The sequence below is a fragment of the Oreochromis niloticus genome, unplaced genomic scaffold (genome assembly GCF_001858045.2).
Source record: "Oreochromis niloticus isolate F11D_XX unplaced genomic scaffold, O_niloticus_UMD_NMBU tig00003078_pilon, whole genome shotgun sequence".
NCBI lineage: Eukaryota > Metazoa > Chordata > Actinopteri > Cichliformes > Cichlidae > Oreochromis > Oreochromis niloticus.
The window spans coordinates 44,933-66,440 of record NW_020327780.1 but is presented as its reverse complement, the minus strand read 5'-3'; the positions used below and the strand labels follow the sequence as shown (position 1 = coordinate 66,440).

At 38.3% G+C, this 21,508-nt stretch overlaps 1 protein-coding gene across 1 annotated transcript in view; it reads right to left on the bottom strand.

The window, feature by feature from the left end:
• Positions 1–12,142: 12,142 nt before the first annotated feature.
• LOC109200303 (lamin-B1-like) overlaps positions 12,143–21,508 on the bottom strand; it is a 29,798-nt gene continuing 20,432 nt past the window's right edge. The window contains exons 4-6 of the mRNA XM_019355815.2: positions 12,707–12,799; positions 12,378–12,482; positions 12,143–12,283 (exon numbers count right to left, since the gene is read on the bottom strand). Coding sequence (XP_019211360.1) covers positions 12,143–12,283; positions 12,378–12,482; positions 12,707–12,799 — 339 coding nt within the window. The remainder of the gene's footprint in view (positions 12,284–12,377; positions 12,483–12,706; positions 12,800–21,508) is intronic.

Below are 21,508 nucleotides of genomic sequence, written 5' to 3'. Positions count from 1 at the left end.
GAGGGACTTTAGGAATAGTTGCAGGATTTTTATGTTATGTAAATTGCCCAAACACAGTGTTCAGGCCGGATATGCGCTACCCGTTAAAGGGGGCGAAGAAACCGGGCCCAAGTTTTAAAGATGAAACAGGTTAACTCTATAGAGGATGTTTTCAAACGTTGACAAAAGAATCTAGGACATTTTACCAGAAAAGCTAATTGTATCTTTTAGGTCTGTCTAGCACAAACCTATTCGCTGGAACTTTAAGGACAATTTGCTACACAGCAAAAAGCATTAAACACCAAGTAGGCAAAGTTCTTCATGTTACTCATGCATGAGGGAGAGAACCACGACAAGCGCCGTTCCTTCGCTTGACCCCAGTCGCTCTCGTCCGCTCCCCCTTAACACTGCTCTTTTATTGAGGTTACATGAATATACATAGGTTCATTAACATATGACGTGCGGGGTGGGGGGGTGGGGGTCAGAGTGTCAACTTCCCTTTTTAAACACTTGATGTACTCAGCTGCATGAAGAGCATATGAGATTTTCTCTAACACAATTAAATAAAACCTGATGAAGGTCAAAGGTCGTCACTTGTATGTTGAACTACGAACTTGTCATCTGGAATTTTTTCACAGTTTTTTTTACACATAGTGTGTTATTTACCATAAAGTGATTCAGAGTTATTCATACCAGAGTAACCAGAGAGGATCATATGTTTTTAAATATAGAACTTTCTACAGGATTGAATATATTATGTTTATGTAAAAGTCCAGAGCCTCTGGGGAGTATCCGAGTATTTATAACATTACACAAACCAAAGGTCTCCATCACAGTGTTCATGAAATGCTGGGTTTATCCATCTCCTGGGGCGGGACTACGGAGGAGTGCTGAAGATTTCCCTGTGAGGGAGCTGCTGGTGAAGATCATGAGTCCTGCTTCATCAATGCCATGAGCTTCAGTGTTCCTGGTGTTTCTTAAATGAAGCCTCTCTCAGTGGGTCAACAGAACCTATGGCACAGGACAGCTGTGATGAAAGAAAGGGAAGAAGTTTCTCCAAACCTCTGGACTCAGGAAACCCAGCTTGGTCCTGATGGTCTGCCTCACTAGTTTCTCTCCAGGGTGAATGTAGCTGTTGATATAATATGGACGCTATTATTAAATGAAAAGAACAAATTAGACTACACTACTGAAACTTTCTGCTGATGTTTTAAAAGTTTCCATGTTACCAGGCTGTAGAGGGCTCTGAAGATTTAAACTGTTTTGGGTCCATTACACTCACAGTCTTATGTTAAAATCTCAAAGGACAGCATTATGTTTTTGATATTAACAGTAACTCTGGGCCTCTGTAGAGTGTGCAGATGATCTCATTGCTGTCTAAAAATGAATAAAAAAAACATAAGGAGTGCTGAATCATTCAATAATACAGATTATTAGAGTAACAGGTGTGTAGCATCGCTAACTAGCTAGCAACAAGCCTCCAACACAGTGCGTATGCTAGCGGCTAATCTAGCTAACGAATTAACAACATAGTGATTTTAGAACTATAAGATGATAAGCTGTGTGTCTTTTTTTTTATATAACAGTGACATGGTTGTATTTACCTTAATTAAACGAGACGTCAGTCGCGGTAAACCAGCAAAAAACTCGATTCGCCGGGCTACGTAAAAAAGTGTAAAGGGGCGTGTTTGCGGTCACATCCAGCGGGTGTGTGGGCGGGAGCGTTACACAGTCGCTCCACCTCAAGTCACTACTGCACAGACTCTGGCTCCAAATTTGCAAGATGGCAGCCTCCACAAGAGGGGTATTTTGGCTTCATTTTTGCACAATGGTGTCGCGTCGTCCATCTTTTCTACAGTCAATGGTTCCTCCCTGTCCTCATCGTCTGTTGTCTGCATCTCCATTATCAGTCATCATAATTTTACCCTCTCTGTGAAAGTCTGCAAATTTCTTTATTAAATCATAAGATTCTTAAATTCATTAAGTCTCTCTGTGCCTGGGTCCTCGTCTCAAAACATGACATCACTGTTTTGTACATTTTAAAACAATTTAATCCCCACATTTGTGAAAGAAAAGCAAAACACTTTTTTTGAAAAGTCTGTAACAAAACCATCAAATCTGATAAAGGTTATTTAAATGCTGCTAAAGTCGACTACTGCCAAAGAAGAATGGATTGGAATAAAAAAAATACATATCCTAACCTTAATTACTGTGGGAGAATAATGAATGATGCTCACAGTGAGTAAAAAGTAAATTGAGTGCATTTTTTGGACAGAGATTCACTTTTAATGTGTATATATAATATAATACATATACATAAAAATACACTCCAAAAATATAAGAGTCCTTGAAATGTACAAAATATTATTAAAAAATTGGAAAAATTGAGACACCTTGGCCTATGGTACAATGTATACAATGTATGAAAAGATCTTTACTGCAGATACTACTATGGCTCTGCAGTTTTTTTTCTTTTCTTTTAACCTATGTCGCCTCACCTTGAGGTTGGCAAATCTGTCTACCACATTTTGGTGATCAAGTCTCTCAAGCATCTCTTTCTCAACTGGCATCACAGCCAGGTGCTGGAGTCTGCTTTGACCCATGGTCCTTCTCAGCCAGGTATGGAGCTGACTCAAGACACCTTTCACAGCTACAGCTGCTAACTGGGTTTGTTAGGGCAACCTGAATAACAGTTTTCAGTGTGGGGAAGATCTGATTATCCAGAAGATTGTACAATGTTAACATATCTGAAATGGCACCAGCCTCACTCTTGAGCTTCAACCGTGACTTCCTCTGACTGAAGCTCAATATGGTAATGCAGTGCCAGGCTGACAACCCAGTTTGTTTTGCAGATTCTGTACAGCAGCTTTAATATAGGGAGAACACAACTTCCAGATTGTATGAGTAAAATTAGTTGTTTTTTTCTTTGCCAGTTTAACAGTTTCTGTTTTGCCTGTTAGTATTCCCTGCCTGTTTTCTTACCTGGTTCTTCCTGACCTTGTACTTTCTCCTCATGTTCTCCACTTTCCTCTCTCCCTCTTCGGACCAAGGTTATTATCGTTAACGAAAACTAACGAAATAACGAAAACTAGAAGTGAAAAAACATTTTCGTTAACGGAAATAAAAATAAAAACAAAAAAAGGAAAACTAACTAAAACTGTAATGAGTGTTCACAAAACTAACTAAAATTAACTGAATTTATTGCAAAAATGCGTTTAGTTTTCGTTGATGTTTGCGTGTCATACAATAGTCAAGGGTGAAAATGAAGTTTAGTTTCCAGGTTTTTTTCTTGCTGTGTCTCATTATGCCAGCAGGTGGCAGTACGTTAGTCGAGTCGTCTGTGTTGGTGCTTCGTCCACGCGCAGAATCATGTCAGGAAAAGTCTGGAGAAAGCACCAGCTTCCAATTTGGGATTACTTTGAATATGACTGTGTTTTGGATAAAGCAAGTGTCTTGTAGTGGAAAGAGACAAATTATGAGGGACATTTCTAAAAGGAAAAAAATCCCACAAACCTTAAAGTGCACTTGAAAAGCTCACATAAGAAGGCTAACCTAGCTTACCTGGAGAAGGTAAGGGAGCACGCCCAACCCTCATCCCCAGAAACAGAAGCTAACCCCAGGCAAGGCAGCGTGATGCATCCCGAGACAACAGGACTGGGATATCTACATAACTGTGTGAGTCAATTGCCTTAACACCCGGTGCTACAAGAATTAATAGTCTCATTGGGGCCAAGATATACATTTTATAGTTGCCTGGTATCAATGGTTGTTCATCTGCCTTTATTTATTTATTTAAAGAACCCATAGGTGGGAACGTGAGTTGTCTGGCTCTGCGTGTTAGCCCTGCGACAGACAGGCGACCTGTCCAGGGTGCAGGGTATGGTAGCTGGAATAGCAACATACCCAAGGATAAGCAGAAGAGAATGACTGATACGATGAAACTGGGATTTTGTTACACTTTATTGCAAACACAACTAAAACTATAACTGAAACTAATCAAAACTAAACTGAAACTAAGGATTTTCCAAAAAATAAAAACTAAACTAAACTAAACTAGCAAACAATTGGTAAAAACTAATTAAAACTAATATAAAATTGAAAATCTGAAGTCAAAACGAAATAAAAATAAAAACTAATGAAAATTGCAAAACTATTGAAACCCTGCTTCGGACTGACAATCATACACAAATAGATTGTACTCAATTAGATTAAAAAAAATATTATTAAGATCACTAATAAAAAAAAGTCCTCTCTCAGTGTACTTTCAACCAAAGGGCAAATAACCAAAGCACATGTACATCCAATAAAGCAGCTGTCCCCAACCCCCGGGCCTCGGACCGGTACCGGTCTGTGAGTCGTTTGGTACCGGGGCGCAAGAGTTGAGGCTCAGGTGTGAAATGTATGGTTTTCAGGGTTTTTATCGGTTTTCAGCGTTATTTTGTTATCGTTTTTATCGTTAACTCGGTTTTCCTGGGTCTTTTCATGTGTTTTATGAATAAATCTTCTTTTTTTTTTTGTACCGGTACTAGTTTTATTTTGTTGTATTTATCCGCGACACCTAAAAGGCCGGTCCGTGAAAATATTGTCGGGCATAAACCGGTACGTGGCGCAAAAAAGGTTTGGGACCGCTGTAATAAAGGATATAAATATTGAAACACTGATCCAACATTATCCTTTATTGATGGATCATTTGATCTTACACTTTTACCTGAATGTGGCTCCTGTTTTTGAAAAAACTTCGTATCCAATATGAAGCTGGCTGTCTCTCTGTACACACACACACACACCAGGAGTTATAAGGTTAATGGGCATCCAGTCAGTTAGCTAGTTAGTACTTTGGGTTCAATATGCACATATGATAAAATAACCAGTTTCTGTCATTACATTTCAAACAGGACAGTGGTAACAGCAGCAGGCTACGGATAATGTTAAGTTTTAGATTTTAAATAGGCTGTATAAATTTCAATGGGAGCAACATGACAGTCAAATATCGCTTATTTTACTACAGAGTAGGACGGATTGTAGGGTAGCAAACATAGTCGGGAAACACGTTTTCAACACAGCAGGTTACCTGGGTGTAATGTTTTTCAGCTAAAAACAAACATGGTCTGACTCCTACCTAACTATATAAAGAGTAAGTGAAGGTTAAATGCAGCTAATATGTCCTGTTTTAAGGCAGGCGATTCCACATCCGCTCCGCTGCATCTCAGACACCATCGCTCTGGCAGCAGCAGCGCCAGAGCCAGAGCAGGGGAGAGGCGAGCTGGAACATACCATTTTGGGAGGGGGGAGGGGTTATCTATACTTTTGTTGTTAAAATGTTCCATCTCAATTAAGCACTGTATGCTTTTTATATTTTTAGTAGTGTGTCCCACAAACGGCAAATATTGTCAAAAAAGTTGCTTACATTATATAATTTATTGTGTTCAGTACACGTCACTACAATGTGATTTCAGAAATATATAAATATACGGACAACAGGCTCTTCCGCAGCAATCTCTTGTCGTCAATGAACAACGTTTAGGGAGCTCTATAGTATTCAATAGGAGGACCCTGCACGTCAATTCTCGACGCGAGGGAGGTACCCTGCGCGTCGATAAGTGAAGCAGAGGGAGCCTGACCACGTGTCACACATTTGACGAGTTGGGAGTGACTAGTATTGAAAAAACACTAAAGCTATTCTGTTATACCTGTATGAAAAAAATACACTGCACCCAAAATATTTCATAGTTCAGCAATACTGATCAATCTAATAAACTTAAACCTACACCATCCTCCCTATTCTGGTATTTTAAAGAGTAAACAACCTAACTAATATGGTTCTAAAACTCCCAGCAAAAAAAGAAAAAAAACACCCCCCACTCTCCACCTCATGATGCTTAATTGACGTAATCAACTTTAATTTTATGCAGTGTGAAAAAAAATGCACAGAAATCAATTATTTTTCAAGAATAATTAAATAGATTCAACATCTTTCTTCAACAGAATTGCAGACTGCACAGATGGTATCTTCCCAAAGGAAAAAGTACTATAGCTTACTAGGGTATATTAGACTTAACGGTTACTATATACAGTAATGGACTTCTATACATTTTACATCAGATTAAAACTTTGGGTGTTAGATTCAGATAATTATTTATTAAAAGCTAAACATTTTAAATGGGAATAAGAAACAAAAGTATTTCTTTGTGCCCCCTTTTCCCTGTTCATGCACTATCGGCCCCCCTGGCTAAACTTTGCTAGATCCGCCCCTGCACAGTTACCAGCCGTCAGCTACGTAGAAAAGGATCCTGGGGTCCGTTCTTCATACCTCGCTAAGTAAGTTAGCCGGATTTGATTGTTGACGATTTCGCGTGATCTTGGATCATTCGGTTCTCCGAAGCTCATCCGGGACTTGCTGTCATAGCAACAGATCCGTAAGCGTAAACCTGCTTGGGAGCAGGCTTACTTTATGTAAACAGGATTAGATCGCGGCCACTCAGGTATGTCCGCTTCATTTATACAAAAGCAACAGCGATATTTCGCCACTGTTTTACCATAAATAAATATTATCAATGTAACTAAAGATAATGCAGCATTTGATTCTTTTATTGATTTCATACAGATACATACAGGTCATTTCTGAAAAAAAAGGGAAATGTACTATTAATCATTCTATGTCATGTAGTAGATCATATGTCAGATGTAATTCATATTTTAGAGTAGTAATAGTAAATTACTTCGTGTAATCAAGATGAGAGACCACGGCTATAAAAGCGAAGGTGGATTTGGGAAGTCTGTCGCAGCCATGTCCTGTCCGTTTGTACGCGAGCAACCCATTGCGGAAGGTGCAAGATTGATAAGGAGAGTTTTCAGAATTCAGCGTATATTGCGCGATAGACAGGATCCTTTAGCTCAGCGCGACAGTGTGCTCATAGAGAGAGATCGATTTTCCCGTGAGGGTATTATTTACTTTCTTTCTTTCTTTCTCTCTCTCTCTCTCCCTATAGATATATAGATATAGATATAGATGTATCTCCCAACTTACTGTGGATGCTTCAGTCACCCCTTGCATGGGAACAGGTAAAAGTGTAAAGTAAAGTAAAGTGTAAAGTGTGTTGTGTTAGTCCCCGAAGGGAAATTACTCCTCTGCATTTAACCCATTCACCCAGTGAAGCAGTGGGCAGCCACCAGTGCAGCGCCCGGGGAGCAATGTGTAGGGACGGTACCTTGCTCAGGGGTACCTCAGGGTAGCCGTTCAGTGGGGTCGAACCCCCAACCTTCCGATCATGGGGCAGACACTCTACCTACTGAGCTATCCCTGCCCCTGTGATGGAGTGTTATGTAAAACTACACACATAACATTTTTGTGTGTAAAACTACACACAAAAAACCCCACAATGTCAATAAATGTCACAGTACAAAAAGCCGGGGTGTGACGAGGGGGTGCAGGACCACCACCTGTCTTTATTTGCTCTGCCCTTTTCTTGGTTGCTGTTATAAACAAACAAACAGATTATTTCAGGGTCTCTTTTCAAGAGACTAAAAGCAATATAAGTGATAAATATTACCATTCTGTAGAATATTCTTATATTTCACTTTTACTTGTTCCCATGTTAGTGGGTCCTGTTGTGGCTCTAATGTGAAAGAGGATATGATGTAATATAATATAATGTGGTATAATATAATATCACATGATATAATGTAATATCATGGATCACTTACAAGTTTCATTTGTCAGCAACTTTCTGCCAGCCCTCTCTCCTTGCTTTTGCAGCCTTTGCAGTGTTCCCTTGCGTTTTAATTAAACTCTGAAACTCCTGAAATCCCTCAATCAAGAGTTCTTGCTCTGCTGCCGAAAAATACTGAGCGCGCTCCTTCGACATCTTCGCCGACCAATCAAAGGGTTGCTGATCAATGTTTCTACTATCGATGCGTAGCCCCTTTTAAGCCACCCAGTGATCTCAGATTACTTCATCCAGCTATACTAATCGTCAACAACAGGTGTGTTCGGAGAACCGCATTAGCGAGCTCAAAGTTAGCGCGATGATTTGATCTTGGATGTGTCATTTGATCTTGGATGTAGTAAGCGAGGTACGAAGAACGGACCCCTGGTCTAGAAAGTAATATTAAATAAATTCTAACAACAGCTTATCAAGCTTAAACGTGCTGCTGTTGTTCAGCCGCTGGTTTCCTCTTTCTGGTGCAAAGTGAGCGATAAACAAACAAGAGAGACGGACTCCCGACAGAAACCCGATCAGCTGATCAGTTTCATGATTGAAGTATCAACAGGAGAGGGAGAGAGAGAGGCAGTCGCTCCATATATCGGTTGTTAAGCTTAACGTGGGAATGCTTTACAAACATTCAGAGATGAACTTACACACTTGCTTTACTTCTCTCTGGGATAACTTCCTCGGAGATGAAATGCCGGTTTGGTAGCGAGCAGTGTTGGGCAAGTTACTTTGAAAAAGTAATTCAATTATAGTTACTAGTTACTAACTGAGTTAGTAACTGAGTTACAATATTCTAAAAGTAATTAATTACTTGAAAAGTAACTATTGCGTTACTTTAAAAAAAAAATGTTTAACCCTCTGGGGTCCAGGGTATGATTAGCCATTTTTTACTACTTTTGATTTTCCCTCCACATTTTACCTTTAAAAATTATTTACTTTGCCTTCTTTGGTATCATCCTTTTCAGCACAACCTCACGTCTCTGAATTTACAGTCATGTTTTCATTTTGACATACTGTATTAACACAATTGATCTAAAATCAGACAAAAACCATAAAATCAGAGTAGAAAAAGTTCATTTTTTTTACTGTAACAACCACAAACATGTTTAATGAATCATATTTCATAACTTTAAATGCAAATATAAATTGTCAATTTTAAAATTCTATGCAAGTTTTACAAACAACAAAGTTATTTGCAGCCATTTACCTTTTACCCTTTTTAAAATAACCATTTCAAAGTATTTACAGAACAATCAGCTGTTCTGCATTCAATAAGATGCCACACAAATTATTTGTGCCACTACAAGAAAATAATTTCTGTCCAGTATAAAGGAGAACATCACAGCCTGATACCTGCAGGTCTGACAGCAGCAGGTGTATCACTCCTGTTTCTACCTGGAGACAGCAGTCGCCTCATTGTTCTGACACGCAACACAAAACTATCCACAACACTACACACTAACTACACAAGACAACACATTAACGACACACTCCAAACACTGTGATCGTGATTACTGTCCGCGGGAGCGCGCAGCTGCTTAAAGCTGTACTTACGTAGTCAGCTACTTCTGTGCAACTGATATAAGATGCGGTAAGCTGAACACAGCTTCAACCATCTGTTTGTTGAAAAATAGTAACAGACCGTGTTTTCTTGTTAGTAACTGTAATGGCGTTGTAACGATAGGAGTGGTAATTAGTTAGATTACTCGTTACTGAAAAAAGTAACGCCGTTATTCCCATCACTGGTAGCGAGGCTCCAAATACACACAGCTGCACTATCACTGAGCATACTGCTCTGACATGCTACGGTTATGAGCCGAGTTACGCCCTGTCGCAAGTTTTGTAAGGTGCTTTTTTGATATTTAATGGATCGGATTACATTTTTTATTTCTCTCGATATCCGATCCAGTAATTTAGGTCAGTATCGGACCGATACCGGTACGTAATATCAGATAACTAATATCTCTAGTTAGTATCATGTTCCAGATTTTATGCCACACACACACACACACACATACACCTTCCAAATAGTTCAGCTTTTGTCTCATAAGTCCACGGAGTTTTTACCAAAGATGTTATCTCTGGCACTGCCCTTGAGCCTGCTGCACCACCCCTCCACTGCAAGTTAGCTATAGACCAAAAGTATTGGCCATACATACATTCAGAAGTTTACATTTTTCATGTTGGAACTCAGACCTCATACTGCAGATGAGGCCATTCTTTTCTGTCATGAATGCCAAGGGCCATTCAACCAAATTTAAAGTGCCAAACATTCTTTATCATACTATTTGAAATTGATTTTATATTAATGCTATTCTAAATAGTGGTTTGCAATTATTTCTTAGATAATCTGGACTGACTGGCAAAAATCAGGATGGTTTTGGAACAACTTCAGGGAAGGACATTGACATGGTTAACAACTACCTTTCTTGTTGGTCCATTACAACCAGTTACATGACAAAATCTGAAAATAGTTAGCTGTATTTTGTTCAGAAGCCTGACTTTTTTATTCTAAAATTACAATACTTTTTACAAGATTACATGAGAGGAAGCTCCACTGCAGTGGTCCCCAACCCCCAGGCCACGGACTGGTACCGGGGCGCAAGTGTTAGATTTGTATTGTTGATTGTCATTTATGCTTAGAAATATCTACTCATATATGCTTAGAGTTGTATAATCAATGATATGCTGGTAGAGGTTTGATCCTAAATAGTCTGCAAAGACTTTGTGTGCATTCCAGAGTGCTCTGGCATTCACACCCACATCCTGGGAGCATGGGAGAGGCCGTACCTTGTTTTATTGTTTTATGGCAGGATAAACGTATCTATGTCTGTTTTAGTCTAAGTGCCTCTTGTTTAGATGAACAGGTTTAGGGTCACACTCTGACCCCCCCCCCCCCCCCCCCCACACACACACCCATACTTACACAACGCACAGGCAAGGTACTCTTTGTGTGTATGTAGACGTCATATGTTAATGAACCTATGCATATTCATGTAACAACAATAAAACGAGTACTATGGAGAACCTGGCTGAGAGTCCGACGGAGGTCAAGTGGGTGGAACGACATCTGGCTCCGGTCGGTCTTCCTCATGCATGAGTAACACAAAGAACTTTGCCTACTTGGTGTTCAATGCTTTTGCTGTGTAGTTAAACTGTCTCGTTCCAGCGGTGGGCCTGTGCTAGACAGACCCAACAGCAAGAGTTGTGGCTCGGGTGTGAAATTGATGTTTCTCAGGGTTTTTATCATTTTTAAACATTACCTTTTTAAATAGTTTTTATCGTTAACTCAGTTTTCCTGGGTATTTAACCGTGTGTTATGAATAAATCTTGTTTTTTGGTACCAGTACTGGTTTTATTTTGTTGTATTCATCTGCAACACCTTAAAGGCCAGTCCGTGAAAATATTGTATTGACATAAACTGATCCATGGTGCAAAAAACGTTGGGGACCGCTGCTCCATTGTGTTGGTCTTAAGTTTAAAATGACTTGTCATGGATGAACTGAAATACCATGATTAATAATGGGACTTCCCTCTGTCATATAATTTATAATATTTATAATATAATCAGAAATGACTTTTTTTGATATTGGACAGTGGAAGTGCCTTATTGTTGGGTCTACTTTACATTATAAACCACCTTGACTGTTATTATGATTTGGTGCTGTATACATAGAATCGAATTCCACGGTTTATTTATGTATTTGTTTAATTGGGGGTGATTTGTTAATTCATTTAAATAATCTTTAGTAGGACTGTTACCACACACACACACACACACACACACAGTCTTATATACTGTTTATACTGTTTTGTTTTTGTACTACAGGCAGCAATAACATTTGACACTTGCGATGAAGGAAGTTGGCAGAGGAGAAGAGAAAACTCTTTGAAGCAATTAACCACTACAATGACCAGGTGCCAGGAGAAGAGAAGGTGGAAAACAGACTTGCTGCAGTGGGAGGAGAGTGTGGCACAGTCTGATATGGCCATTGGAGGCAGCAGTATGTAGCAGTTTCTCTCCAAAGTTACTGTAAGTCTGCATTATTGAAGCAAACTCATAATATGCTAACAATGCTAATATTTACAAATGCTACAAAGATCATTTTTTTAAATAATAAAAAAGAAACAGCCTGATGATTTTCAATTACAATCCAGCTTTTTTTTCATGTGAAGTTTTCACTCGTGTAGCTTCTGCTTAAAAACAAACAAACGTGATCTTCATCCAGGTCATTGGAGTTGAACTACTTTTGTGTTGCACCTCAAAGAATAGAGCAAACTTTTTGAAGATTTTACCTTTTTAATACGTTTTTAATTAAATGGCAAAAATGTTAAATTGATTTAAAATTATGTGAAAAATATCAAATATAACAACATTATGTTCTTTCATTCATCAAAAACAAAAATCATTCTAGTGAATTTGCATGATGTAATCTTGTTTGTAAAAAGCATCACTGTAGTCTGTGCTCTTCTCCAGTGCTGCTGATGAGGCTGATCTTCACCTTGTCTCCACTATTCCAGCTGCTCATGTCCGCCCACCTCAGGTGAGTGTTGTCAGGATACGGTCTCCTGGTTGCACCGAATCGGTTTAACTGTAAATGTAACCAATAAAAATGTCACAGATGACCAAGTGAAAAGTAATAATAAGAGAGACTGAGAGAAAAATCTAGTAACACAGAGACTCACAGTGAGTCCTTCTCCAGCTTTCAGAGTAAAGTTTTCTTGAAATTTGTATGTGACGGAGTTTCTGTCTTTGATCAGTTTTAGCTCCCAACCTGTCATCAATTTATCCTGTAAAAGGGAATCAAGAGAATGAAAAAAAGGAAAAAGAATGAGGCAATAATAAAGTTCAGTCTGTGTGAAATCCAAAGTGTTTATAAATGAATGTGTCAGTTACGTCTTTCTTGTATCTACAAGTGAAAAGGACCTTGTTTCAGAAATATTTCTGAAAACACAAAACATGTTGTTTGTGTTTAGGTAGTACTCATTGTTCATCAGCATGCAAGCAGCAGTACCTCACTGGAAGTGTTTCTCAGACAGATATAGTTGTAAGTTCCATTGACCTCGTCCAAAATGATGTCACCTTTCTGTGGTTTGTTCATCTGTTGCTGAGAGTAACACAACAAATACAGATTAATGTGTGTGACAGATCAGAGATATAAAATATGTGGGGCTTATTAGAAACAATGTTTTGCTAAATGCTGTTGAAAGATTTAACACACATTGAAAAAATTGATTAAAAACCTATGTGTGTAACAAATTAAGACAGTGACATGACATAATGCTGAGAAACAAAATGTCTTAGAACTGAAGAAGCTCCTCGGATGAGAGGTGAGACGTGTTCAAAAAACTTTAAAAAGTCCAGGTATTTTTCTTTCCAAGCTCTTTGAACTTTATTCTGTGTTGTTTGTCTTAATATGATTCAAAGAATTAGTTGAATATTTCTCCTCCTGCTGGTAAAAATTTTTTTTATCTTCCTCTTTCAACTTCTCTTCATCTTCCAGTGTTTTAATCAAACTAACAGACAAACAGATCAACACGAAGGTTCAGCCTAAACAAAATAATCTGGACTGTTAAACATAACAGTCTGAACATGTTTTCAAAACTGTTCACACATTTTCTACATCTTTCAAATCTCTCTTCCTTAAAGAGTTCAAACAGGGAATCAGATTTTTACCTGTGTCACAGCACTGGATCTGCAACCCAGTGTTTTAGTTTCATTCTTTCATCATTGTGTCTCTGTCATGGTGTGTAGTTTTCACTTCCAATGTGGCATTATGTTCATTCTAGTCAGTTGTTTCCACTTTCCCTGATCACCTCCTGTATGTATTTAAGTCCTCTGTCTTCCTTTTGAAGATATTTTAGCTTCCTTTAGGATTTAGAAATGTAGAGTATTGAATGTAGAGTATTGCAGAGACTGCTCTGAATGTAATAAAGGCCTAAACGTGTCATAAAGTTAGGAGTAGACTTTTAGGAGACCCTCCCCCACCTTGGGCTGTGAAAGTAAAACAAAGATAAGCTACAGCTTAGTGGAAATTCCACAAGGGATACCTGGGTGGAGGTCTCAGTGTTTGCAATCTGTTAACTATGCTTTGTAGAGGAATTTGGTGTAGCTTGGGTGAGGGGAGATGGACTTTTATGACTGGCAGGAAGTCACATATGCAGAGACACATATACACATGCACACACACAGGGACATGCACACGCACTTACATGCTCGCACATACATACACAAACACAGGGTTTTAGTTTTATGGCACATCATATAGGGTTTACAATTGGGGGTCGATTCTATAAAACTGTGTGAAACAGACAAAGGGTTGAGATTTGCAGAGGGACTGCCGGGCATGTACATCTCCCTTCTAGAAGATGCAGAAGTAATTGTGGATGAATAAAAGTTTGTGAAATAACAACTGAGTTCTGGTGTCGTCTCTGGAGGCCTGAGGAATCCAAGAACTGGGGTGAAACTGTTTTAAGGTGACACTTTGTTCAGTGTTAGGTTGACTGTTGTCCCTCCACATCTCGCAATAGTTATCAGAATTTAGTCTCACTTACCTTAGTTTTTCCTAGTTTAGGCATATTTTTGTGAATATGTGTAAATATGACTGTGGATTTATTTATTATTACAGTATGCTAGCTGGAAAGACTTTGGGGAAAAAAGCTTCTTATTTACATAAGAACTCTCGAGTCTCCTTCATGAGAAACAGCAGAGATGTAACAACATGCTTTACTAACAACAGACACGCCATCTTCATCATGGATTCAGCTTCATACTCAGCTTTCTTCTTCCAACTTGTGTGTGTGTAAACATGTTTTGAAATTTGACTTGAGTTACATATGAAAATTGCTGTTCAGTTTCCTACAGTGTGAGTGCTTGAGGTTAGGAAAGGTCACACTGTGATATTTTTAATATATGCAACAAGAAACATTAACACAGATGTATACATTTGACAAAGCACGCGACTGATTACTAAACACAGTGATACATTTTTTTTATCATAATAATAATAATAGCACACCATTTTTTCCCCTGAAGAGTAATCAGTTGCTGAGTCCCTTATGGACTGGCCTCTGCCTCCTCAGCTTTTCAGAAAATGATGGCTGAAATCCTTAAAGACCTCCCAGGTGTCCAGAACTACCTGGGTGACCTTATTGTCTACAGTGCTGCTGAACATGAACATAAACTTAGTGCTGTTCTGCAGAAGCTCAGGGATGCTGGATTTGTGCTTAAAGAAAACAAATGTCATTTTATCCTTATGCTTCTTAGATCATGTTGTCACTGCTGAAGGCATTCTTCCTGATGATCTTCCTATGTTGATGCTGCTTTGAGATCTGGTACTTCACGTTTTTGCCAAACTTTGACTGTTGTAGCCCCGATGTGTGGCTGTGCCAGTGACAAGAACACTTTCACATGGACTTCAGATGCACAAGTGAGCTTTGAAGAGTTAAAAAAGTGGTTTCCACTCTCTCTAATTGCCTCCTGTGTGTATTTAGTCTGCGTGTTGTCATTCAGTCTTTTTCAGGATATCTGTTCTTCTCGCCCAGTCATGTACCTCTTGTCATATTTCTCATAGTTTCACAGTCTCGTCACAGCTTGTCAGTTTTTCCCAGTATATTTTTATTTTAGTTTCGACTGACGTTGATCTTGCCTTGTATTTATGTTTCTTTTGTATCTGCCCAATAAAGGCTCGCCTTTTGTTCAAGCTCAAATTCTGTTCTCCCGTGTCTGCATTTGGGTCCTCCATTCACGCTCCATATGGTCAGCCGTGACAGTTACATTCCTACCACTAATGACTTTGCAAAAAGTGCATAAAAGCACACTCCAAAACAAAAACATTATACTCCAGAAACACTTTTGCAGATCTGATCAGCTGTTCATCACATTGGAATAAACTTCATAACACTGACAAAACAAACCATCACAGGTCCGTCATTAACTGCAGAAACCGGACGTGACGTCATTTTAAAGACAGCAGTTTTTCATCCCCTGTGGGGCCTTTCAAAATCTAGTGGTGCAATTGAGAGTCATGTTTGACTTTGTGCCTTTGTGTATAAACTTTTCTTTTTTCCTGGAACAGTTTATAAAAATTACTCTAAAGAATGAGATAATGGCGGCACTCAAAATAGCCTCTCCTCCACATTTTCCTCATGTCCTCAAGCATTTTACAAACCCTAAAATTATGATTAACAAGGTAACTTTCCCCTTTTAGTGACACCAACAACAAAGAACCCCTTACTGCTCAAGAGACAGAGAGTGAAAGTAAAGTATAGATAGTTTTTTTGTTTTGTATTGTTTTTTAAAACAGGGGCAGCACAACAGTGACTCTCTTAGACTGTTTTTAAGTGTTAATCTTTTTGTTTTCCTCTGAGATATCTGTTCTGTCACTAGTTAGCTAACAAAAACTAATGTAAGTTTATTAGCAGCAACCAACCACCTAACCAACCCAGCGATGTCACATTTTGTACTTGCAAAAGATATAAACATGCTCTAAAAACATTAAATTCTTATTTTTTTTAATCCAGCATTAAATTTATGTAAAATACAGTTGTTAGAGTAGGGCTCCATGGTGTAAATTTGCCTTGATACATAATTGAGTTAGATTTCATTTATAGTCCACCAAATCACAACAAAAATTGCCTCGTGGTATTTTATAATTAAGGTAAAGACCCTACAATAACAGAGATAAAACAAGCAACAACAACGTTTGTTTGGAGAGTTTTTGATATTCATTGGTTCTCAAATGTATTTTTATATCAGAGTTATTTTTGTTTTGTTTTTTATTTGTTTTAGACTAATGCAGTGTCAGGGTTTTGTATGTGAGAAAAATGGCTCTGTTTTAACCTGGCTAAATGCTGAACGCAAAATCTGAGCAGGAGCAGGTTATTCCCTGACTTTTGGTTTAAAATCAGTTTGGAGCATCTTATTTTCACTGATTTGTATTTACAGCATGTTTACAGCTGCATAAAACTGCAGTCATTGGAACACAGGAAACACATTAAGCATACATGTTCAATCAAATTAATTTCACTAAGAAATCAATACGAGGTAAAAAGAGTCATACTTGTTCAAACTTGTCTAATCTCACCCCCAACGGGTCACAGCACAGACCTGCCCCTCCCATTGTGATTTGGCGCTAATAAAATATAATTCAGCCTGTAAGATGATAAGCTTTAATATTTAATAGTTTAAATGACAAGTGCCAGAATAATGTTACCAGCGACCAGGTCTCTCTTGAAGATGAGATTTTGGTTTTCACTTGGATAAATAAAGGAAAATAACCTGATTGAGGAGGAGGGGTCCGACTTGCCCATCGTTACTTGCTCTTCCCTGTGTTGTGTCAGTGGTGTGCAGATGTTGAGAGGGGAAACCTAAGAGAAAACACACCTGTTGGCAATTGGTTTTTAACAATTTTGTTTGTTTTTGTTTTTTGTGGTTAACTTTCTTTCTTTAAGATGCCTTCACTGCGCACCTGGAGTCACATAGGACTGATTTAGCCGTTTGATTGAATTAAATAACATTTGGTCATTTCAAACTCCATTTTCTCTTTAGTCTCCCATCTTTGTCTGAGCTTTGGCCATATAATTATAACATAAACTAAATTATTTTCATTATTTTAATAATAGGCTCCTTAATATCAACATCAATTGGTGTACTGCTCAATACATTATATTATAATTGCATCACTGAGATGAAGTATAGGTACATGTTAATTATGGATTTGACATCAACTATAAAAACAATAATATTATTATGCTATAGTATATAACGTGTTAAAAACTATAATTTGCACCATCTCTTTCAGTGTATAGAATAGTTTGATTTACTTTACATTAAACTCAAAAAGCTATTTAGAGAGGCTGCTTTAGCTCACTTGTATGAGCAAGCGACCACATGCACTATGGCTAAAAGCTTGCTGCATGTCTTCCCCTTTTCCTCTTCCACCACTTTCCTGTCTTCACTGTACCTATCCAATAAAAGCCAGAAAAAGGACAAAAAAGGAATTCAGAGGGTTTATAATAGTGAAATGAACCTCCTGATCCCCGCGCTGTTCTTTCTTCATCGTCTCCCGTCTGTTGGCTTCTTCTCTGGTCTTTATATCCTACTGGAGCTTTGACCTCATTTTCCATATCCTCCTCCTTGCTGCTCTTTTCCAACTAGAAGACAGAAGTAAGATGAAGATTAAGATCATAAAAATATAAAATGGAACTGAAATATGTTTTTTAGTGGAGAAATTATTTTTGTGAAGATTCCAAATACTGCAATATTTGCATTATATACATATACATTTACCACAATATGTTCGTAAATGTACTGAATTGAATTTATTTGTTCAGCCAAATAAAAAAATCACCACCCGCTGACTGTTTTTAGGGTGTGTAACTTTTTTGTCAAATTAATATTTCTTATTACTATTATTTTTAAATATTTATGGATTCATTTTTAAGTTCAATTCAATGTTATTCATCTAGTTGCAAATCACAATAACAGTCACCTCACACCACACAACAGTAATACAAAGAAAACCTCAACAATCACATGACCTGCATTTGGAGCAACAACACAGGGAAGGAAAAACTCTCTTATAACAGGAAGAAACCTAGCACAGAACTAGGCTCAGGGAGGGGCTCGGCCATGACTGGTTGGGGGTGAGGCTAGAAATTAATAATAACTAATAAATAAATACAGGTTGTTTTATGAACATAGAATGTGAAAAAAGGGGTGAGTGAAGAAGAAAATTGATTTGGGTGACATAGATTAGTCTCTTTTAGCTTTTCCTCAGTTTTCTTCATCTCCTCGAGCTGCGTTAACAAGTAGAAGACAGAAGAGAGAGAGAATAAAAAAGATTTTAAATTTTCATTAATGATTCAATTCTGAACGCCCCATGGTTTAATATTTTGTGAGTGGTTTATGCCATTTTTCAGGTCTGCTTATAGAAGGAAAATGATTAAATCAACCCAGACCAATCATATCAGCTGCTGTGCTACCAGCCACTTCACATTAAACTAAGTCACAGAGAGGTAAACACTGAGTGTGTGTAGGTGTAGCAAATGTGTTAAATGCTTATGAATCACACCAAAACAACCTTTTTAAAAAAATTAAATATTTTATCTTGTGTTAATCTCCTGCCTATGTGTTTTGAGTCTGTGTGTGTTCGTGCGGTTGTGTATTAGGTGATCATGTAGGCACTGCATGTGTGCCCCGGTCACAGCTCCTTCCAGCATGGCCGGAGGAGAGCCAGCCTAGCAGACGCACAACACAGTGGTTGACAGTAAAGAGCCAAGAGATCCAGTGCTGGTTTCTGGCTTTTACTTAAACACCAGAACACAACACATCGACAGGCGTAACACACACAAACTGGTTACACAGGTCTGTGATCAGTGTCAGCATGACAGTGATTACATGTGTCCATGTTTATCTCTGTCTTCTGAGTGATGCTTTCACTGACCTTTGATTTGACTATTGACTACTGGAGTTGGGACTACACAGCTCTGAGTGCGTTAAATCCAGTTTATGAACTTGAACCCCCCCAAAAATACATGAATTAATTAATTTAAAAAAAATCGTGGTCCCACATAATTGGAAAACTTATATCTCACTTATTATTGTTGTCAATGTTTATAGAATAATAATGAATTTAAACATAACATAAACATTGTACATCTTTTACAAGAACACTCTAGACCGTCTTGATGCATGCTCAATCATCCAGGTAAGTAAACCCCAAAAAGTTGATTCTGTTCATCTGGACATATTGTTTTCAGTGGGAGAAACGTTTTGTCACACATCCAAGTGACTTCTTCAGTCTCAGGCTACGTCCATACGCACCCGGGTATTTTTGAAAACGCAGATTTTTTTATGCGTTTGCACCTTTCGTCCACACGTAAACGGCGTTTTCGGTCACTGAAAACGGAGATTTCTAAAAATTGGATATTTTCCAAAACTCCGTTTTTGCATTTACGTGTGGACGAGAAAAACGGAGAAAACGCAGCGTCAAAGGTGTGTGCCCTTTTTGACGTCACACTGTGCGCCACGTTATTGTTTCGGTGAAATGAATTTCTACAATACTGTTAATTGTACTCTCTGCAGTGTTTAAATGCTTACATATTCACACACAGTTACTGTCCCTCCACACATACAACTCGGTTCTGCTTCTTTGCCCCATCTTTGTTTACTATTTCCCACCGAGGCTTCTAGACTTCTGATTGGCCAACATTTCTACACGGTTAGGAATATATCACCACCTGTTGCTTTGGCATGTTCCTAGCAGCGTTTTCCTTCATTTCTGCGCTTACGTGTGGACGGGATTATTTTTTAAAACGAAAACGGAAAATCTCTGTTTTCAAAAATACCCGTGTACGTGTGGAGCTTCAGCTGACTGCAGGTTTCCCCAACCTTATAATCAGTACATTTGCATAATGACTGAAAGCAGCCCAAATGTCAAAGTTTCTGGCTTTGATCCTCAACCCGTTGATAGGCAGCTCTGAACATCACATCCAGAACAACTTGGATTTTGTTGAGAAGGTGAGCGACGTCATTATGGAGGCAGATGAGACAATGGTCTCGTACAATGTTACATCTGTTTTCACTAGCGTTCCAGTCAATGAAGCCTTGGAGGTATTTTGTAAGAGATTACAGGATGACCCCAACCTCAGGACGACTCTCAGCACAGAATGGTCCAATCCGTCCTCTGCTTCTCCTTCTGGAGATTCTGCTTTGACCCGCTGTTTTTCACTTTTATGTCTGTAGCCCACAATCCAATCTGCATAACTATTTTTAAAGCAATGGCTGCAGAATTGCAACCAGATAGGCTAGAGCAACAGTATTGTTTTCATATAAACACACAGAGGAGTTTTCCCAACTTATTCCCAGGTCACAGTTTCCTTCTACTAATGGCTTTGCAAAAATCTTGTTAAAAGCACACTCAAAAACAAAAATATTATAGTCCATAAACACGCCTTGCCGATCTTATCAGCTGTTCCTACTGTATCATAGCACCTCCTGCTTTGGAATAACGTTTTTATCAGACTCATCACATGTCCACCATTACCCGCAAAAAGGGAATTGACATCTCAAAAATAAAATTATGACGATACTCAAATTTCCTGTGGTTGGAAACTATTTTGTGCAACTATTTTGCATTTACTGATTTGACAGATGGCTCTCTGAAATTTAAAGTTCAGTACTCAAGCACTATATTTAAATAAAAGTAATGTTATTACAAATCCTGCTCCCCTCTGCCCCACATGACTGTATATTTACAGCAGTGTAATTTCATGGCTGAAATGATGATTGTACATTTCTCTGCTGCTATTATTTCTGTTCAGTATAACCAACCACCTAACCAACCCAGCGATGTCATATTTTGTACAAGCAAAAGATGTAAACATGCTCTAAAAACGTTAAACACTTATTAATTTTTTTTTTAATCCAGCATTAAATTTGTGTAAAATACAGCTGTTACAGTAGGGTGTAAATGGTGTAAATTTGGCTAGATACGTAATTGAATTAGATTTTTTTATAGTCCAAATCACAACAAAAATCCCCTCATGGTATTTTATAATTAAGGTAAAGACCCTACAATAACAATCTGACGACCCCCTATGAGCAAGTACTTGGTCACAGTGGGAAAGAAAAAAATTCCTTTGAACTCTGTGGGGTCAGAGGTATGACTGGCAGGTTTTAAATGCTTTTGATTTCACATTTATATTTTCACTGAAAATGTTTACCTTGCCATGTCTGGTCTCATTTTCTTTCACACCCCCTGCCCCCATCTTATTTTGACAGACTGTATCAACACAGTGAACTTGACATCACC